General features: G+C 41.4%; 1 protein-coding gene across 3 annotated transcripts in view; it reads left to right on the plus strand.

The window, feature by feature from the left end:
* The window catches only part of LOC131342332 (E3 ubiquitin-protein ligase RNF123), a 163,799-nt gene that overhangs the window by 118,675 nt on the left and 22,851 nt on the right, over positions 1-22,273 (plus strand). For all 3 annotated transcript variants that reach the window (XM_058373094.1, XM_058373095.1, XM_058373096.1), the window contains exon 37: positions 8,463-8,557. In XM_058373094.1, coding sequence (XP_058229077.1) covers positions 8,463-8,557 — 95 coding nt within the window. The remainder of the gene's footprint in view (positions 1-8,462; positions 8,558-22,273) is intronic.

Raw genomic sequence — 22,273 nt, forward strand, 5'->3', positions numbered from 1 at the left:
ATCTATCAGTCCGTCCATCCATTCAACCACCCATTAAACCATCCATCCATCAAACCTTCCATCTATTCTTCTATCTAACCCTCCATCCATCCAACCACCCATCCATCCATCTGTCCATCTAACCATCCATCCAGACACCCATTAAACCATCCATCCATCCAACTGTCCATCCAGTCTTCCATTCTCTACGCCACTTATCCTACTGTTTCATGGGGAACCTGGAGCCTAGGGCATGAGACACCCTGGAGTGGACGCCAGTCTATTGCAGGTCACAATCACTCACACACTACAGCCAGTTTAAATGGATTATATTATAGTGTATTTGAAACGATCTGCAACTATTCAGAAGCTGCTCTAGGATTTCCAGTGAAAATAGATTAGCTAGTGGAAATAGATTAGGTTGAAAACTAAAACATTTGATCTGATTTTAAAGCTTCAGCATCTGGATTGCGGTCAACAGAAAAAAAAATCCCCTGGAGGGGTAAAAAGGTGATAGACATCCATCATCTGTATGGTGCATTGTGTAATGAAAATGCAGTCAATGTGGGGGAAACAATTAATTACCCCCTTTAGCAAATTCAGCCAGTTGTATGAATAATTAGGGTTTGCTACTTGAACGGTTTGATGAATAGGCAGGATGTTATTGTGATAGACTAATTCATAATACTTTAATGAGACTGGCTGCTTTTGAGCTAAATTTAATACAATCACAACTTGCGGTTAAGAAACATCATTGTAAACAAATCTGAAGGTCTGATTGAACTTGATGCCCCTGCATGCCACCTGTGTTCACTTCTATTGTTTAATCTGACAGGAGACAGATAATTGACGTTAAGGTACCTGACCGAGCCTGCACTGCAGTGCCATTGATTGTTTCCAGTCTTGCTTAGCTGGCCTTGTGGTGCAGTTCTGCTTTCTGACCACTTTACAGACCTCAAGCCCTTACCACACTGAGCTGTATAGTGCCTTCATGAATTATTTAGTCTAAATGGAGTTGATGAATCTGCACTCCATGTAAGGCTTGTACATGAAACAGGTTTAGCTCGGGAGTCTCGAAAGGAAAGAGAGGTCTTTAAGAGATTCCCGAATCAGGTTGGTTGGGCTTGAGTGCTATTTCAACCCTTAACATCCCACCAGCATCCTGAGCCTCATCTTCAGCTGGCAATTTGTTTTCTTTCTTTTAAGAGCTTACGAAGGAGGGGGGAAAAAAGAAAGAATAATTTAACAGAGCTAAAAGATTCGCATGTGAAAGCCTCACACTGAGCAATATGTTGTTTTTCGACTGTATGTAGTAAATTACAAACAATCGTGGTTGCCTCTACCAAAAAAACTGTGCAAAAAACGGTGGTTGCCTCTACCACAGTGTTATAGCAGAACATACCAGAGGATTAATCTATAGATTAAAGTGATACACTCACTAGGTAATTTAAAAAAAAAACAGATAAGTTTGGTCATAGCCTCCACTTAAAGAAACTGACCACAATTATGTCCGTCACATTCGATAAGACTGTATTCTACAGCTGTATGACAGTTTATCAGATGACTTCAATTTCCAACTCACCATGAGGCCTGTGCAGCTTGGCCTCTTACCGAGCTGTCCGCCTGTTGGACAAGGACATGCCTTGGGCTGCCTGGTTCCCATGGGGACTGTAGGGTCGCCATGGACACCATGGCCAGTTGCCATTCACTCCCTCCCCTCTTTTCTCTTCTAGCCCCCTCACTCTCCTCCCTTGCTTTGCACCCTTTAACTGGCTCGTTGGGTATCGCAGGCCATTTCTAATGCAGCACCAGAGGTTTGCCTGAAGCCTTGCTTTTACATTTACAGTTGCTCATTTGCATTTGTCCAGCGGGAGCTGAGAATTGAGGTCAGATCCAATCAGAGCACAGAACTTCGAACATCACAGGAAAAGAGACCACAGTGCAAAAGATGTTTATTAATTATCACAAAGAAAACAAACACTCAAGTGTGTTTTAGTTATTATTAATATACTATTATATTATAACTGGAGAAAAATCTTAATCCTCGCTTCGCTTGTAATCCCACTTAATATTTATATATTTATATAATGTGTAACATATACCCAATCCTTTATGGCCTTTATGGATTTACTTTTATAAATGCCTCCAAAATGCATGTCCTTTAAGCATTCTCTCAACTCTGTCATTCTTCCTGACACACTGACACCATATTGGAGTGAGTCTTCTGTCCATTCTTCTGACATATCTGTCATACACTGCCTTCTTCAACTAAGGTCTGGAGGGCAAGATGGTCATGGCCAAGCATTCAGCTTCAGACCATTTCTTCTCTTGATTTTGCTTTATATTTTGGATTGTTTTTTGTTGCAGAATAGAATTTCATTTGTTTCTAGGTAAAATGTGTCTCTTCTCACACAGCATCTTCTGTACTCACATGTCAAGACTGAGGATGTTTTAGTACTTAGGTTGAGCTCTAAGTAGAACTCACTTTAGACAATAATTTCTATATATATATATTTATTTTTATATTTGCAAATAATTCTTTTTATTTTTATTAATTTTCCTGTGATTTATTTAATTCAATTTTATTTCTATAGCATTTTTTTAATGATAGACATTGTCTCAAAGCATCTTAACAGTAATATTAAAATATTTAATAAAAGGTTTAAAATGAAATGTATATTTATATTAAAATCTATATAAAGATTTCTATTTAGATTTTTATATATTTTTGTACACCTGATTTTTATACAACTGGTCCTAAGTTGACCACAGTATGTAATGTCCCTGAAATCTGTAAGTAAAATATGGGGCATATGCTGCTTTAACTGCGTTCATCAGAATTTTTGTAAGGCATCCAATGCTTTATAAGCCTTTAAGCCAGGGGTCTCCATCACATCCCTCGTGAGATACCAGTAGCTCATGACCTACTTCTGAGTAAGCTCGCCTGAAGGTTTATAGAATATGTACAAAATTGATAATATCACTCAATAAACTCCCGCCACTTTCCAAAACATGAGTCCCCGGACAAATCATACTCCGCAAGTGCATGAGAATCACACACAGCTAGCACCAAGCGCTATATAAATCTATAAGCACAAATCGAACTAGTTTGAATAAAGGATAAAGAAAACACATGGCTGATCCATTCAACTTGGAAACTGCTAGGGGTTCGACAGCATTAGTAGCATTAGGAAGCTATGATGCTGCCAAAGCAAAGCCAGTGAATGAGTCTGTCCTTCTTATTAGTGCAGGTGGTGTCTCGTAATAAAGTACTGTTTAATATTACCTATTGCACATGCATATGAATGCCATGAAAGTCCCATAAAGTCCAGTACAACTTCAGGTCTCTATTTTCAAAAATAATAATGCCTTCAATATTAAAGGTGTACATAAAGAGTCTTGCTGAGGACATCAGGGTATGTGTCAGGGGACTTGTGAATGATGTGAATGAATGAAATTTGTGAATGAATGAAACTGATTTTTAAAAATAATTCACACAAAAATAGGTTGTTCAGCAGGTTGGTTAATGGCAATGACCGAAGTAAATACATCTTACTAATAATATATCACAAGTAGCTCTTAGCCATCTTAATTTTTCCTCAAAGTAGCTTTCAGAGAAGAAAAGCTCGGAGACCCCTGCTCTAGTCTCATCGTGGTACAAAAATGAATTGTTAATACGCCCTTTTCTGAGAATATATTCTCTATCCATGCCAGACATGTGAAATACAGTTAGTAACAGTTGCAGATTAAAGGTATAGAGTGAGTAAGTGTAGGCCGTCTGTTGCTATGCACAATTTGGCCACGCCATATCTAACCTGTCCATCAATAGAAAGACAGGGCCACATGACCTCTTGGTTGTACACAATTTTCAAGCACAGCAGTGTGACTGTATGTTTTGTTGGTGTTGGAACAGTCAGTGATAGTATATGTACAGTGTTACATACATGTACTCTCTAACCTAGGGGTATAATATAATTATGATCATTTACAATTTTGCCATGCATAAATATATGTTTCATTTAAGCTTAGTCAGAGTTAGAAAACAATACATCCTAACTTTAAAGATTCTGGCCTAAACCAGAAAGGATAAAAGCAAGAGAGTTAGGATCCATATTTTGGCTTTTATTGTCATTTTGACCATATGCACCAATCAGGCATAACATTATGAGCACTGAGAGGTGAGGTGAATAACACTGTTCATGGCACCTGTTAGTGGGTGAGATATATTAGACAGCCAGTGAACATTTTGTCCTAAAAGTTGATATGTTAAAAGCAGGAACAATGGACGAGCGAAAGGATTTGAAGGGCCAAATTGTGATGGCTAGATGACTGGATCAGAGCATCTCCAACACCGCAGCTCTTGCGGGGTGTTCCCGGTCTGCAGTGGTCAGTATCTATCAAAAGTGGTCCAAGGAAGGAACAGTGGTGAACCGGGGACAGGGTCATGGGCGGCCAAGGCTCATTGATGCACGTGGGGAGCGAAGGCTGGACCATGTGATCCGATCTAACAGATGAGCTACTGTTGCTCAAATTGCCGTAAAAGTTAATGCTGGTTCTGATAGAAAGGTGTCACAGTGCACAGTGCATTCTATGGGGCTGCATAGCCGCAGACCAGTCAGGATGCCCATGCTGATTCCTTTGCACTGCTGAAAGCGCCAACAATGGGCATGTGAGCATCAGAACTGCACAACGGAGCAATGGAACAAGGTGGCATGTGCTGGACAAACAAGTCCGATCCATGGAGGCCCCACCTCGCAACTTACAGGTCTTAAAAGATCTACTGCTAACATCTTGGTGCCAGGTACCACAGCACACCTTCAGGGATCTAGTGGAGTCCATGCCTCAACGGGTCAGGGCTATTTTGGTAGCAAAAGGGGGACCAACACAACATTAGGCAGGTGGTCATAATATTATGCCTGATCAGTGTACATACAAAATGAAAATACAATCCAGATCAAAGATGGTAGTCAAAAAACAGGACATCATGGTGTGAGCGATCAAAAACAAAGGGTCAAACGCAGCAATCAGGAGCATAACAAGGCACAACTTTTTGGAAAAGACTTCACAGTGAAATAATGTTCTTTGTGTTTATGTACTGTAAAGTCAGGAAGTGAACTGGCAGAGATTGTGTTTGAATTCCACATGCTGTGGTCTCTGTTGGTGTTATAGAACCTCAAAGCATTTTCTGCACTTGCATGAAGTCAGACCAATTTGCCACCATTCGTTTCTTTGGTTACCTGCCAGAGATTAAAGTAATTGCAAATCCAGTAATGATGGTATGCACCAGTCGCTGCTGATTACTTTACTGAGCCATTTTCGTTAGAAGGAGCTTCCTGCTTGCTGAATTCAGAATGATTTCTTTGCCTATAAAATGTGATTGTGGATTATCAAACCAATATGGGTTATACAGAGCAGTTCAAAGAGAATAGGTCAATGCACCATGAGATCTGAGGACGAGGAAGCCTTGATAAGTGTTTTTCATAAAATGGGTGTGATCATAAGCCATTGGTTCAGTGGTTCACACAAATGGGAAACCTTTGGCTGTCATCCAGTTGCCAACTTAGCGGAGCGTATGGATTGATCCAGTTACAGGGAGTTGCGATATGGATCTTTTAGAGCGAGTTGAGAAGCTAATTAATGCCTCGATGTCATGGGGTGAGCATGGGCTTTTCCTTTTGAAAGAAAATATTCGCTAAAAACGTCATTGTCTAAAAGCTTTTCTTTGCGTTTGCATCATTCATGCATTTGTATCACGCTGTTAATTATGCTGTTGTTTCCTAGAGCCGGTGAAAAGACCTCACAGTTAATGTTCCAAATTTCCAAATGCAGCAAATATTTCATTCACACTATGTTTTCAGGTCCACCTCATTAATATGCAGCATCAATCTCACATGCATATTGAAGGTACCAGATGTGACACGTTCCCATCTGCTCAATCCCAGTTAACAGATGTGATCTATGGAACTCTGCTTAAAGTCAGTAGAATATTGGCTTTCACTATATATTTTAATAACCATATCATAACCTTTGCTGTTTTTCACGCCGCCTTTAGTTTGACAGCCGATAATTACGAAAGCATGGACGTGGAGCAACAGGAGACAAAACAACCAGGTTGAACCTAAAGTCAAGAGAAAGTTTTCACCTTGTGGCACAACAATTCCCCTTCATTATGACTCATCAAATCGACTGGCCGTGTCTAAACATGCGCTGATAAAAATCGAGTTGTCTGAGGAAGTCGGGCCTCCGGCCAACAAATCCATCACTACAGAACGCTGTGTACGTCAGCAACGATTGTATATTCTTGACATCTTGCCCATCACAATGCTCTGAGTGCTTTAATGCAGTTATTATCCGATTGGGATATTTATTAATCTCACGGTCCATCCTCTTGTCATTGAAATATAGCCGCTGGCATTTTGCTCATCAGACCAGAATGCATGTAATGATTGGCAGTATCAAGGCCAACCTAGGAGCTTGCAGATTAGACAGGCATGAAATTGCAATTGGGGAATGGTAACCCAGAGAAAGCAAGGGAAGACTAGCGGAGAGCGGGCTGGCTTCCCTCCACTCCACACAATAATCATCAAGTTAATCTCGGTGTCCAAATGCATTTGTGATGAGTCTGGCTGGGGCCAGAAGCACCCAGGGCTCCGGCTGTTGATGGATAGAGTAACAACCTAATGAGACGCACAAGATGCTTTTCCCTTTCATTCTTTTTGTCTCTGATATGACAAAGGTTCTAATTTTATATTCATCGGAAGAATGTCCACCTGAGAGGAATATGTAATCTGCTCTGAACCTATAGCTATACTCCTAACATCCCACTGCAGCATACTGGCATCTATTAAATTCTGCTAATTTACCTGTAAATCTTATGATTATGATACTGTATGAGATAAACTGCCTCCTGACGGTCCATCGGCAGGATCCCGCACTCTCATTGCCGTGGGCCGGGTTCGATTCCCAGGCAGGGACCTAACCCAGTCACTGAAGAGTTAACTCTCAGTGGCGGTCCCAAGCTCGGATAAATATGGGAATGATCCGCTGTGGCGACCCCGAACAGGGAGCAGCCGAAAGATCAACAACATAGAGTGTATATATAGTACGTGAAATTGCCAACTGACATTTTTTTTTTAATGAACAGGACACATGATCATTTTATCCATTTATGGTAGTGGAACTACTCCGAAACATGTTCTTATTGTCTTATTTATTTTATAGCAGCTACAGTCAGCAGATTTTCTCTCTCTTGAAATTAATAAGACAGAAAAACTTGAAGAAACTGAAGAACTGAAGAATACATAGCAGACAGAGCTATCTTATGTTTCTGTCTTGTAGTGTATTGTATTGTTTGCACTCTCTCTTGTCTTGCACTCTTTTCACAAGGTAACACGCATTACTTTTTGGTCCTTAGTTCTCTTTAGGTCAGTGCAGTCTATTGGAGTTTTGTGTCTTTATGTAGCACCAGGGTTCTGGAGGAACGTTGTTTCATTTCAATGTGTCTCAATGTGTTTCATCAGCTATAAACACCAAATCAGGCATAACATTATGACCACCTGTCTAATGCTGTGTTAGTCCCCGTTTTGCTGCCAAAACAGCCCTGAACCAGCAAGGCATGGACTCCACTAGATCCCTGAAGGTGTTCTGTGGTATCTGGCACCAAGATGTTAGCAGCAAATCCTGTAATACTTACAAGACTTAAAGGATACATTTGATAGATACTGACCACTGCAGACCGGGAACACCCCACAAGAGCTGCAGTTTTGGAGATGCTCTGATCCAGTCGTCTAGCCATCACAATTTGGCCCTTCGTCAAACTCGCTCAAATCCTTACGCTTGTCCATTTTTCCTGCTTCTAACACATCAACTTTGAGGACAAAATGTTCACTTGCTGCCTGATATATCCCACCCACTCTCAGGAGCCATGACGAGGAGATAATCAGTGTTATTCACGTCACCTGGCACTGATCATAATGTTATGCCTGCTCGGTGTATATGGTCAAAATGACAATCAAAGCCTCATGACTTGACTTGAGAAAACATTTGGAATATTACAAAGCTACTACTTAGATAAATATTAAATAAATAACTGATTTTACATTTTATTAACCACTTTTTTGAAGTTAATAAGACGCAGCTTGTTGAAATCTAAAAGTCCGTTGCTCTGTATACTTTCAAATCAGAGAAGATGTAAAGTTACACCTTTACTTCTGACTTTTCTGAAGTACTGGTATTGAAGACTCCTTCCAAAAATGTCTCATTATGGACAAATCACGATGTCAATGCTTACTTGCAGTAGTTTTTTCATTTCGTGTGACACATCCATCAAGAAGAACAAGTACATTAATATAGAAACTTTCTGTCCAATCAGATTTGAGAATGGTGATTTTAGAATAAAAATATTCTTTCTGGGTAACATTTATGAACCTACACTGCAGGCTCTTTGTTGTAATATGCTTTGTGTTTGTGGTTCCCCTTTAAAGATACGGACTACATCACTGCAGAAGAAGCGCAGAAGGTGGAAAAGATGCTGGCTTTCCTGACCGAGGAGTCCAAGCAGGCTGCAGCCACAACAGCGGTGAGTACATCGATTTATACAGGTATCCTTACATCAGGATCTCCATACAGTTACAGCTACGAGCACCTGCTGCAAGTAAGGAGAGAAGTTTTAATTCGCACTGAACTCGTCAGTAGTTCCATCTCGCAACTTTTCTCCACCTATCGATTTATCAAGAATTATTTTGGGCTAAATGGTACATTCCACTTACGAAGAGATTCACGATAACGGCTTCAAGAGCCGATGAAATTTTGGTGAAGAAACATTAACGACTTGAAAGACTCCTAAATCACGAACATGGCAAAATAATGTGCATCTCCAAGATCATAGGTTTAATGTTGTAAACAAAATGTACTACAGATTCCAAGAAATCTATCTAAAGCAATCGATTGGTTTATGTATTAAATAGAAATCTTTCAAAATAATGCAGTGAGCTCACTAAATATGATGTAGAGCTTGCCTGATAATATTGAAAAAACAGCTTAATCACTGATGTAATGCACAAATGAAACCCATTAGTTGAAGCTGAAGCTTGGTTTTGAAATGGATTTTCTTTTGTGATCTGTTTTCATTTGGACTCAATTTTGACTTCATCCCCCTTAACACTCAGCTAGTATTAAGTTCGCATATACATTACTGCAGAGTGAAATTCTTTCTTCGCATATCCCATCTTTAGGGCTTGGGGTCAGAGCACAGGGTCAGCCATGATGCAGCACCCCTGGAGCAGTGTGGGTTGGGGGCCTTGGACAAGAGCCCAATGGTAGCAACTTGGGGCTTGAACCCCAATCTTCTTGTCAATGACCCAGAGCCTTAACCACTTGAGCCACCCAAGTCTTGGTCTTTGTCTTGGACTTGAACTTGGACAGTGGCGGGTTTCATCTCCATCAAAGTGATCCTAGATAAAGACCATTTTTAAATGACCTGATATAAAAAATCAGCTTGAAATTTCCTTGGGGATTAGATCGGATAGTGTCCACTTCCTGTCCCCTATTTGCATTGTATCACTTGTTTCTAAATAATTAACAAGTCATTAGTCATTATAATGCACTATAGAGGGATTAGTAAATGCCATTAAAGTGTTTTTGAGGTCGGATTAAAGAGTTGCAAGAGGATCCTGTGGCTTGGCGTTAATGGACTGAGTGTGTATCCCACGTTGGGCTGTGCGCATTTGCTGCTCCCAACTCCGAGAGAATACCGCATAGTCAGACTGCAGAAAACAGAGCCGTCTGCAGCATGAAATACGATCTCCGGTGCCTTCCCTTCCTAAGCAGGCCCAGGCACAATCCGATTTTAGTGCTCTAAATGCATCCATGATTCAGCCAGAACCGTCTCTTACATTAGAAAGTCAGACCGGCCTTTAACGTAGCGCTTATGTAGTGATAGGTGCAGGGCCATATATCAAATTCCACTTGACTGCATTTTGGAGTATGAAGTTTACAGTGTGTTAGAGAACAGCTGCCAGTCTGCTCAGGGTCAAACCAGAGCCTGTGCTGCATCATCAGACAGGAACAGTGTGCTTGTGATTTATCATTCGAAGGTGAGGAGATGAAATGAAATGAAAATGATGGATTGAATGAAAGTTTCCTGGATTAGATTTGAGTTTGCGAAGGCGTCAGCTGAGGATATTTGCACTCAGCACATCTAAAGAGATTTTCGTAAATGAATTTAAAGTGCAAGCTTTTTGTATTTTCCAGCCAAATAATGTTCTTCGTACAAATTAAGAGTTTTGTTTCAAGGAAACGTTGTAGATTTATTTTGTTCTCATTAATTTGTTCTCCATTAAACATCCAGCCATACACGCATACAAGCTACGTACACTTACACAAAGAAAAAACCTGGCCTGATATTATTATTATTCCAGTAGGTCTCTTTTTATTATAGGTTACAATATTATTACAATTTTATATTCAGGTCCTAGGGAGCAGTGTGTAAAATACACTATATGGCCAAAGGGTTGACGGCCAAATGAGGATGTGTTCCCTTCTAAACCTGGTTCCTCTCAAGGTTTCTTCCTCCTATCATCTCAGGGAGTTTTTCCTTGCCACCGTCACCTCAGGCTTCCTCATTAGGGATAAAAAAAAAATTCTTTTCTATGTTTCTATACTTCGGTAAAGCTGCGTTGAGGCAATGTCCATTGTTAAAAGTGCTATACAAATAAATTGAATTAAATTAAGTTGAATTGAAATTGACCATCACGCCTCTTCTCCAAAGTGTTGACCATCATGCCTCTTCTCCAAAGTGTTGCAAGTAAACATTTGTCCAGGATGTCTTTGTATGCTGTAGTTTCATGAAGAAACTACACAGTGTGGAAGAACTTCAATGTCTTGCCCAGAGGCCTGACTAGATGGATTAGATGGACTGATGGTTTTCATTTATGACTTGACCTCAATTCCCTTAACACTCAGAGTTGACTTGATCTCAACTAGTCTTGGTCTTGGTCTTGCCTTGGATTTGACCATGGTGGACTTCATCTCAATCAAGCATGATCCTAGATAAAGGCCATTTTTTAATTGAATCCAAACACTTGAAATTTACTTGGATTAAATCAGATAGTGTCTACTTCCTGTCACCTGTTTGCATTGTATCACTTGTTTCTAAGCAATTAACAAGACATTAGTCATTATAATGCACTATAGAGGGATTAGTAAAAGCCATTAAACATTTGTCCAGGATGTCTTTGTACGCTGTAGTTCCATGAAGACATGGTGTGACACGGTGTGGAAGAACTCCAGTGTCCTGAACAGAGCCCTGACTCTGACTCAACCCCACCGAACACCTTTGGGATGAACTGGAACAACGACTAAACACTCAACACCAGTGCCTGAGCTCAATAATGCTCTTGTATCTGAATGAACACGAATTTACTCCAACATCTACAAGAGTGGAGGATAAAGCTAGACTAAATCACAGGACGTTCAAAAGCACTGTGGACAAGTATCCACTATCTTTTGGCCATATCGTGCATTTCAGATGTTTTTAATGAATTGTATTTTTTCTTAACTTCCTCTCTGTGACATCTGTGTCAGAAGTAATTCCCCATCCAACACCGCTTAATCTAAAATGCCGGCAGCAATTTGTTTTTAATCGAAGATGCAAGTGACTCGAATTTGCGATTGCAGCTTGAGTGACTCATCATGACTAAAGTGGAACTGGCAGCAGAATATTTCGAGTTATATTGTCACCAAACCCTCCCCAGATGACATCTCATTTCATTCACACACCTGAAGTGTTTTCTGAATCCTAATCATTTAAATGTCAGACACACTGCCACTGAACATGACGCTAATCTGTTGAAGTGTTTCTTTCTTTTTGGGAATTCAAACTGGCGTGGAACTCTGGGGAAAAATCGCAGTATGATATTATGTTATTGACATAATATTATTAATACAAGACATTCAGCTTTTAACCCTCTGTTTAGCATCATATCGGCATTATTTCACTTAGACACGTGGACAAAATTGTTGGTACCCTTCCATTAAAGAAAGGAAAACCCACAGTGGTCAGTGAAATAACTTGAAACTGACAAAAGCAATAATAAATAAAAATTTTACTGAAATTTGGCTAATGAATATCAGACATTGCTTTTGTATTGTGCTTCAACAGAAGCATTGAAAAACAATTAATGAATCTGGACTGGACAAACATGATGGTACCTCTAGAAGAGGGGCCATAATTTGACCATAGAGACACGGTAAACTAAAGTGTGTCCTGTAATTAGCATCACAGGTGTCTTCAAACTTGTAACCAGTCAGTGTGTCTATATAAAGGGTGAAAAGTGGACACTGTGTTTTCGTTATCATGGTGAACATGGAGCACAGAAAGCTAAGGAGAGAGCTGTCTCAGGAGATTAGAAGGACAAGCTTGTTACAGGTAAAGGCTATTATTGATGTTCCTGTTACAGTTACACACAATATTCAGAAGTTTAAGGTGCACAGGACTAATGTAATAGTATTGAGGTCATGTTTAACATTTGTATAATTATGGAATAAAACACTTAGGGCCTGCTGTGATAGGATGCAAGGCAGAGTTACAATCCCACATCTTTCTTTAACCCTTACGTACTGTTCATATCTCATGCCTTCACACTATGAGCCGGGACGATTTTAGTCAAGAATTCTCTCATAATAATTGTCCATACTAAATGTTTGACCTACAGATCTATATAGAATGTAGAAATAGCCTATCTGACGTTAATACATGGAGGATTAATATTATTTTCTATATTTAATATGATATTTTTCAGGTTTTATTTCACTCATTTTTGGGGAAAATTTGTCTATCATGTTCTGTTTTCATAATATAATGTAATATAACATGATTGGAATATATATTGAATGTTAATAAGGCAAGAATGCTTGTTTACGTTTGGATGCGCCTCCTGTCAGTTACTTTACAGGTCACGTAAGATCCTGGGGGCGGGGCTTCATTAATATGGGCGGGAACTATTCAAACGTCAAACCCACTTAAGATCTGGAGTGCTAATTATGAAAAATAAATAAATACCTTCTGCACCTTTAAATAAATAAAAAGATTGCTCAGGGTGGATCATTACTGTGTGCTGATGATTAAGGATGTTGTAATTATGACGGTTGTCTTAATTAAAAAGCAACATAAAAAGCGTTTATTTTTAAAAGATTGTGTGTTGACCTCAGGTTAGTTCAGAGGTCATTCAAAACCCTCCTAAAGGTCAACAAAACCAGTTACTTGTGAAGCGACTGACTGTAACGAGCTGGTGATGCTCAATAAGGACCGAGACTTTCTGTTTTCAGTGAACGTCGATGTGTTTCTGAATTTGCAGACGAGGTTTGATGTGTGATTTTCTTTTCTAATAGCATTTTATTTTTTTCTAATTTGTTATGGAGTAATAAACACGTGGATCGATTAGGTTTGATGTTTGTAAGAAATAAACAGCGACGGATACCTTGTATGTTTTCTCGCTTGTTTGTGCGGCTTCAAATCTCAGCAGCTTCATCATCCGAAATCGATCTCTGGCTTCTCGGCCACGTGACCTCATCAAGCAAGATCTTCTGACTTTTTTCTCCAAAAAGAGCAAAGAAAATATGCTCAAAGTTTCTCTTAGGTCAATAACGTTTAGGAAACCATGTTTAGGGCACCACACACACACACACTTTTTTGTGTAGCCAGTCTACCTCTGCCATGTATTTTGGGATGTAGGAACTCCCATGTACAAAGAGTAAGCAGAGCTCAGGAGTGTGTGTGAGTTACGATAGGAGTCAGATTGGTGACAGGTGATGCAGCAGACGTCCTTTTTTAACATCTAATACCTAAAAACAAAAGTACTGTTTTTTTAAATTAACTGCATACCAAAAAATAAAATTTCACGTGTGTTCTGACTCTCATGTGTGTTCTGCCGTGTGAGTCTCTGATCAGTGTTACTAACATGATCTGTATTTAAATTTATATATTTACTCAGTTAGTTATAACTCAGTTATTGCATAGTTCATAAATGAGGTTAAATGATGTTCAGTCATTAATTAATTCTATTTTCTTGAGGTGGAATTTTATAGCTGATTATTTTAAAGCTGCCGCTGTGTGAGGCGTTTTCACCAACATTTATTTACAGTGATTAAAAACTCAGACCATTTCAGTAGCAATAGGAACATTTTATTGAATATGATTGAGTTTATTTAAAAGATTTTTAATTTTATTGAGTCTCTATAGGGTTCCTGGCAGTTTGGTACAGCAGATTAGTGACCTGAAAGAGAAAAGAAGAGTTGTGTTACTGTGTGTGTGTGATACACAGGTATGCACAACAATCCTCATACTGTAAGACATTTGAAGTACAAACACGGCAGTGACTCACGCTGTGGCCAGAACCTCTTCTCGTCTTTCTTGTAACACGGCTTGCGTGTCCGGTTTCTTCTGTTTTTCAGCCTGGCCAGTTCCTCTTTGGATTTTGACAGCGCGATGAACAGAACCTTGGTCCCCAGGATCTTCCCGTTTAGCTCGCTTATGGCTGTTTTGGCCTCTGCTTCATTGGAATATGTCACATAGCCATATCCTTTTGAGCGCCCGTTTTCCATCATCAGCTGTACGAGGAGATATGGAAAGCAAAGCATTACACTCCCGCTAACATACACTACCAGTCAAAAGTTTGGACACATCTTCTAATTCCATGGTCTTTCCTGATGTTTATTTCTTTCTACATTGTAAAACAATGCTGACGGCGGCTGAAATACACAATAATGTCGTTTGAACAGTTGATATTGAGATATGTCTGCTACTGATGCTCTGTAAAGTCTTCATAACGGCTCTAATCTGAGGTGTTATTAATTGGTGATTTCTGAGGCTGGTAACTCTAAATGAACTTCTCCTCTGCAGCAGAGGTAAGTTTTGGTCTTGCTTTACTGGGATGGTCTTCATGTGAGCCAGTTTCATCACGGGGCTTGATGGGTTTTGCAAATGCACTTGACAATACTGTTCTTGCAAGAACTATTCCAGAACACCTGACCTTCGTGTCTTAAAATAACAACTGACTGTTGATTTTTGTCATTACATATGGATTACTTAAGTCCATGTGTGTTATTTCATAGTTTTGAAATCTCCAGTATTGTTCTAGAATGTAGAAAATAAATCCCTAAACAAAAAACTTTGAATTAAAAGGTGTGTCCAAACTTTTGATTGGTAGTGTATATAGAAACAGAGCAGCTATGTTCTGAACTGGGATTGAACCCCTCTATAGTCCATATGTACGTCTTTTGTGTTAAAGGTCATTTCAGACAGCAGCTATACAAAATACAGTGTATGAAAAAACACCCCACTATACACTCGTCTCCTAACAGAGAGAGTAGGATGAAGTGAACACAGTGTATTGGGAAAGGAAGAAACTGGAGGGATTAGTAGCTAACCTTAAAGCTGATGATGTCTCCGAACGGGAGGAACTCTTTAAAGAGGCGCTGTTCACTGATCCTGGGGTCCACGTCTTTAACGAATAGTTCAACTCCCTGCAAAACAGAGGGATAACAGAGGATCCAGTTAACATACATTGCATTAAATAAGCCAATCAGAAAGCTCAAACTGTAAGAAAAGAAACCTACAAATAAACAGAAAATCACAAAGCAGTGTGAGAGAAAAAGTGTGGCTCTGATAATCAGATTTTACTGTGGGACATTAGCGACATGCCCCATGTCCATATATGGACACAAAGGCCCTCTCAGGTCTGCAATCTGCAGACAGACTTTAATGCTGTACCTTGATGTTTGGTGAGCTGTCATCTTCTTGGTTGCTGATTTTTCGGCCACCATTGTTGGGGTCCTGAATTTTAATCTGTAGGAAATACAAGTTGGAGTCAAATTCATAAATCTCCTAAAGATAGTATAGGAGTGAAAGGTCTGAAGTTAATATATGAAAACACCATTATAAGAACATTAAGCATTTTAGCTGAAGTGCTTGTTTAATTTCTTACCAGCTGTTTCTGCCTCCTCTGATCCCTAACATTCTCTGCCTTCTCCTTCTGTGTCTCAGGAGACTCGGCTGTAGACAGGGCCTCCGGTGCAGGCAGGGCCTCTGATTCAGGCAGGGCCTCGGGTGCAGGCAGGGCCTCTGATTCAGGCAGGGCCTCAGGTGCAGGCAGGGCCTCGGGTTCAGGCAGGGCCTCTGATTCAGGCAGGGCCTCGGGTTCAGACAGGGCCTCCAGTGCAGGCAGGGCCTCGGGTGCAGGCAGGGCCTCGGGTGCAGGCAGGGCCTCGGGTTCAGGCAGGGCCTCGGGTGCAGGCAGGGCCTCTGATTCAGGCAGGGCCTCGGGTGCAGGCAGGGCCTCGGCTGCAGGCAGGGCCTCGGCTGCAGGCAGGGCCTCGGGTGCAGGCAGGGCCTCGGGTGCAGGCAGGGCCTCGGGTGCAGGCAGGGCCTCCGGTGCAGGCAGGGCCTCGGCTGCAGGCAGGGCCTCTGATTCAGGCAGGGCCTCAGGTGCAGGCAGGGCCTCGGGTTCAGACAGGGCCTCGGCTGCAGGCAGGGCCTTTGATTCAGGCAGGGCCTCGGGTGCAGGCAGGGCCTCTGATTCAGGCAGGGCCTCGGGTGCAGGCAGGGCCTCTGATACAGGCAGGGCCTCAGGTGCAGGCAGGGCCTCGGGTCCAGACAGGGCCTCGGCTGCAGGCAGGGCCTTTGATTCAGGCAGGGCCTCGGGTGCAGGCAGGGCCTCGGGTGCAGGCAGGGCCTCGGGTGCAGGCAGGGCCTCCGGTGCAGGCAGGGCCTTTGATTCAGGCAGGGCCTCTGGTGCAGGCAGGGCCTCTGATTCAGGCAGGGCCTCCGGTGCAGGCAGGGCCTCTGATTCAGGCAGGGCCTCCGGTGCAGGCAGGGCCTCTGATTCAGGCAGGGCCTCGGGTGCAGGCAGGGCCTCGGGTGCAGGCAGGGCCTCTGATTCAGGCAGGGCCTCAGGTGCAGGCAGGGCCTCGGGTTCAGGCAGGGCCTCTGATTCAGGCAGGGCCTCGGGTGCAGGCAGGGCCTCTGATTCAGGCAGGGCCTCAGGTGCAGGCAGGGCCTTGGGTTCAGGCAGGGCCTCTGATTCAGGCAGGGCCTCTGATTCAGGCAGGGCCTCGGGTGCAGGCAGGGCCTCGGGTGCAGGCAGGGCCTCGGGTGCAGACAGGGCCTCCTGTGCAGGCAGGGCCTCCGATTCAGGCAGGGCCTCGGGTGCAGGCAGGGCCTGGGCTGTAGGCAAGGCCTCTGGTTCAGTCAGGGCCTCGGGTGCAGGCAGGGCCTCTGATGCAGGCAGGGCCTCTGGTGCAGGCAGGGCCTCGGGTGCAGGCACAGGGTACTGCACAGCATACTGCACAGGGTTCTGCTCAGGGTTGTACATCTGGTAGTCCACAGGGTTCTCCACATGGTACTGCACAGGGTTGTACATCTGGTAGTCCACAGGGTTCTCCACATGGTACTGCACAGGGTTGTACACAGGGCAGTACACAGGGCAGTAGACAGGGTAGAACACAGGGTAGAACACAGGGCAGTAGATAGGGTAGTAGACAGGGCAGTAGACAGGGGTGTGGACGTCGGATGTACAGGACACCGTTTCTTCAGGCTGGAACTGAAAGTAGAGACAGAGCTGGCTTTTAGAGAAACACATTCTTTCAGAAGAACAAAAAGAAATGAACAGGTTCATACTGAGGCTTACTGATGTAAAAATAATGACAGAAACAGATCTGGATTTATTTCTTATTGTACTGTATCTTCAGCTTCTGTGTTAAATCATCATGTCCAAGGCTTTAGTGCTCACTAAGACAATACTCTTTACTGTCTTACTGTTTAATATCAAATTAATATTAATGTAAGTGAATATTAAACAATACAAACTTAATATTAGACTATACATTTCCATAAATGGATCCTGATAATCAACAAAATCATAATGAGGAAACTTACCATTTTCCAAACTCTGTGGTGTGACGTGTGTGTGATAAGAAGTGTGTTGTTAGAAAAGTAAAGTGTGTTGTGTGATAAGAATAGTGTTGTGTTAAAAGTAGTGTGTTAGAAAAGTAGTGTTCTGTGTTAAAAGTAAAGTGTGTTGTGTGATAAGAATAGTGTGTTAAAAGTAAAGTGTTTTGTGTTAAAAGTAAAGTGTTTTGTGAGAAAAGTAAAGTGTTTTGTGAGAAAAGTAAAGTGTTTTGTGAGAAAAGTAAAGTGTTTTGTGAGAAAAGTAAAGTGTTTTGTGAGAAAAGTAAAGTGTGTTGTGAGAAAAGTAAAGTGTTTTGTGAGAAAAGTAAAGTGTTTTGTGTTAAATGTAAAGTGTTTTGTGTTAAAAGTAAAGTGTTTTGTGTTAAATGTAAAGTGTTTTGTGTTAAATGTAAAGTGTGTTGTGAGAAAAGTAAAGTGTTTTGTTAGAAAAGTGTAAAATCGCTCTCTGGCTCTCTGAAGCTTGTTCACGGTGTCAAGGTGTGTAGTGTGAATGTGAATAGATGGTCAGTTTTTTTTTTAGCAGGTGACCAGTGGAATTCCGAGTTCTGTTCCGCGTTTTGTTCTGTGACACCTCATGATGTCACATGACTCCTCCCACTGCACCCTCAATGTTGTACACTAACAACATATGGAACCATGTGTTTATCTTCACAACCACAACAAAACATGCCAATCATTATATTAGATTCAAATGATAATATCCTGACTAGGATTTTAAGATATGAGCGACTCAGCCCCATGAGGCCTCACTCAGTTTTTGTACTAAAACATGTTCACACTGGTGTCTTAATGGTTTAATCCCAGCCTACATATCTGAGTGAATGTCATGATTAGCTGATTTCTATGAACAGTTATCACATGAAGTGATGTTATTAGGTGTATTTTCTCCTCATGCTGCCTTTTTTTTGTCAGATTGACGATTTTCTCAGCCATTACCTGTAGACTGTACACACACACACACACATTCTTACATTGTTAGGTCCACCTTATTTTTGTACCTTTTTGGGGTCCACCCTTTCCAGTGGTTCTACAGCGCTGTAAAAAATCAGGCATAATAAAATGCATTTCCGAATCAAATGCAAAATGCTATTGGTTTCATTCAGAAAAACATGAATGCCGAGCCATAGCTAGCACTAGCTAGCCAAATAGCTAATGCAAAATGCTATCGGTTTCATTTAGAAAAAAACACGAATGCCGAGCTATAGCTAGCACTAGCTAGCCAAATAGCTAATGCAAAATGCTATTGGTTTCATTTAGAAAAACACAAATGCCGAGCTATAGCTAGCACTAGCTAGCCAAATCGCTAATGCAAAATGCTATTGGTTTCATTTAGAAAAACACAAATGCCGAGCTATAGCTAGCACTAGCTAGCCAAATCGCTAATGCAAAATGCTATTGGTTTCATTTAGAAAAACACAAATGCCGAGCTATAGCTAGCACTAGCTAGCCAAATCGCTAATGCAAAATGCTATTGGTTTCATTTAGAAAAACACAAATGCCGAGCTATAGCTAGCACTAGCTACCCAAATCGCTAATGCAAAATGCTATTGGTTTCATTTAGAAAAACACAAATGCCGAGCTATAGCTAGCACTAGCTACCCAAATCGCTAATGCAAAATGCTATTGGTTTCATTTAGAAAAACACAAATGCCGAGCTATAGCTAGCACTAGCTACCCAAATCGCTAATGCAAAATGCTATTGGTTTCATTTAGAAAAACACAAATGCCGAGCTATAGCTAGCACTAGCTAGCCAAATCACTAATGCAAAATGCTATTGGTTTCATTTAGAAAAACACAAATGCCGAGCTATAGCTAGCACTAGCTACCCAAATCGCTAATGCAAAATGCTATTGGTTTCATTTAGAAAAACACAAATGCCGAGCTATAGCTAGCACTAGCTAGCCAAATCGCTAATGCAAAATGCTATTGGTTTCATTTAGAAAAACACAAATGCCGAGCTATAGCTAGCACTAGCTAGCCAAATCGCTAATGCAAAATGCTATTGGTTTCATTTAGAAAAACACAAATGCCGAGCTATAGCTAGCACTAGCTACCCAAATCGCTAATGCAAAATGCTATTGGTTTCATTTAGAAAAACACAAATGCCGAGCTATAGCTAGCACTAGCTACCCAAATCGCTAATGCAAAATGCTATTGGTTTCATTTAGAAAAACACAAATGCCGAGCTATAGCTAGCACTAGCTACCCAAATCGCTAATGCAAAATGCTATTGGTTTCATTTAGAAAAACACAAATGCCGAGCTATAGCTAGCACTAGCTAGCCAAATCGCTAATGCAAAATGCTATTGGTTTCATTTAGAAAAACACAAATGCCGAGCTATAGCTAGCACTAGCTAGCCAAATCGCTAATGCAAAATGCTATTGGTTTCATTTAGAAAAACACAAATGCCGAGCTATAGCTAGCACTAGCTACCCAAATCGCTAATGCAAAATGCTATCGGTTTCATTCAGAAACACATGAATGCCAAGCATTTTGGGCCCCACGCTGTTGGTGTGCTCATGGTGGCGGGACCCCGCCATGTGAGAGCATCTGTACAGGTGTGTGTACAGGTGTGTGTGTGTGTGTATGTGTGTGTGCATGTGTGTGTGTGTACACACATATACACACACACATCTGTACACACACACACACCTGTATACACACACCAGTACATACACACATATACACACACACACACGCACACCTGTATACACACATATACACACAAAATGTGTTAAGACCAGCAGCTCTGTTTTATTCAGTCAGAATAGAGTGTGACCATACCACATGATTTAGTGGCGGTCATCTGAAAAATGGACATTTCACCACTATTTAAAAAAAACATGTTATGTTAAAGTTATAACTGCGCCAAATCAGTATAAAAAACACAAGGTACGATCTTTAGCAAACATGCTAACAATCTGTAGCTGAATAAACAGAAGAAGAAGAGAAGCTCTAGAAAGCTAACGTATGGAGATAGTTAACTAAATCTGACTAAACTAGAAGTCAAGTAAATAAAGTAGCTCGGTTATACACTATATTGCAGAAGGTTTTGGGATGCACATGAATGTAATATGGAGTTGGCCCTCCCTTTGCAGCTATAACAGCTTCAACTCTTCTGGGAAGGCTTTCCACAAGGTTTAGGAAGTATGTTTATGGGAGTTTTTGACCATTCCACTAGAAGTGCATTTGTGAGGTCAGGCACTGATGTTGGACGAGAAGGTCTGGCTCACAGTCTCTGCTGTAATTCATCCCAAAGGTGTTCTATCAGGTTGAGGTCAGGGCTCTGTGAAGTTCCTCCACACCAAACTCACCCATCCATGTCTTTATGGACCTTGCTTTGTGCACTGGTGTACAACAGGAAGGTTGGGAAGGTTCATCCACAAAGTTGGGAGCATGAAATTGTCCAAAATGTCTTGGTATGCTGAAGCATTAAGAGTTCCTTTCTCTGAGACTAAGGGGCCCAACCCCTGACATCCAAGGATTTGGAGGTGTGTCCTAAAACTTTTGGCAATGTAATGTATGGGTTTATACAAAAAAACAGCACATTTTAGTTGAAAAATTATTTGATTAATTTCTAGTTACTTTTGCTTAAACGTCCTTGTGACGAAGCACCAACACTGGAGACTCCTTCCAAATAATGCAAATGAAAATGAAAACGTTTTGTATTTGTAAAGAAATGTGTAAAGTACACCGATTTCCCCTGACGTATAACCCCAGTTCCGTCCATCTCAGGCTCGGGTTCATAACAGCAGGTAATGCGGAGAAGGCAGTGTATCGCAAAATGGTGCATATGAGAAGGTTTCTCACTCAGAAAGTGTGTGAAATGTGTTGGCTTGGTATGTGCTGAGCTGGACGAGCGAGACACTTTAGGATTATTCTCACTCTGTGCAGACAGACTGAAGCTAATGGACGCTCCTCAAACGTGTTTATTAAATCATTACCGTTTTTGAAATCCTGCCCGCCTGGTAGCTTAACATCTTGTTAACTGTGTGTGTATGCGTGAGTGATTGAGTGTGTGTGTATGTCTGTGTATGCGCAGGCTGCTCTTGTGTGTTTTTCCACACTCCCTGACATTTGTTTACACGTCTTTGCCAAGAACAACGGGCCTCTGATGCCCAGGCAACCAGGCGCACTGTATGTCTTTTGTGCTCTCATTTCTTGTGTGTGTGTGTCGTGCCTGAGCACACAGTCTGTTAGTAGTAAAAATGGTTGAGGTTAGGCTTCTACACAGCTCTTTTCACACTGAAGCGAGGCACTCAAGTGGTGTCTGATTACCAGTAATTGTTCCAGTCTATCTCATTCATCGCATTTCTGCGTTTAACAG

This window comes from Hemibagrus wyckioides, linkage group LG21 (assembly GCF_019097595.1).
Source record: "Hemibagrus wyckioides isolate EC202008001 linkage group LG21, SWU_Hwy_1.0, whole genome shotgun sequence".
Classification (NCBI taxonomy): domain Eukaryota; kingdom Metazoa; phylum Chordata; class Actinopteri; order Siluriformes; family Bagridae; genus Hemibagrus; species Hemibagrus wyckioides.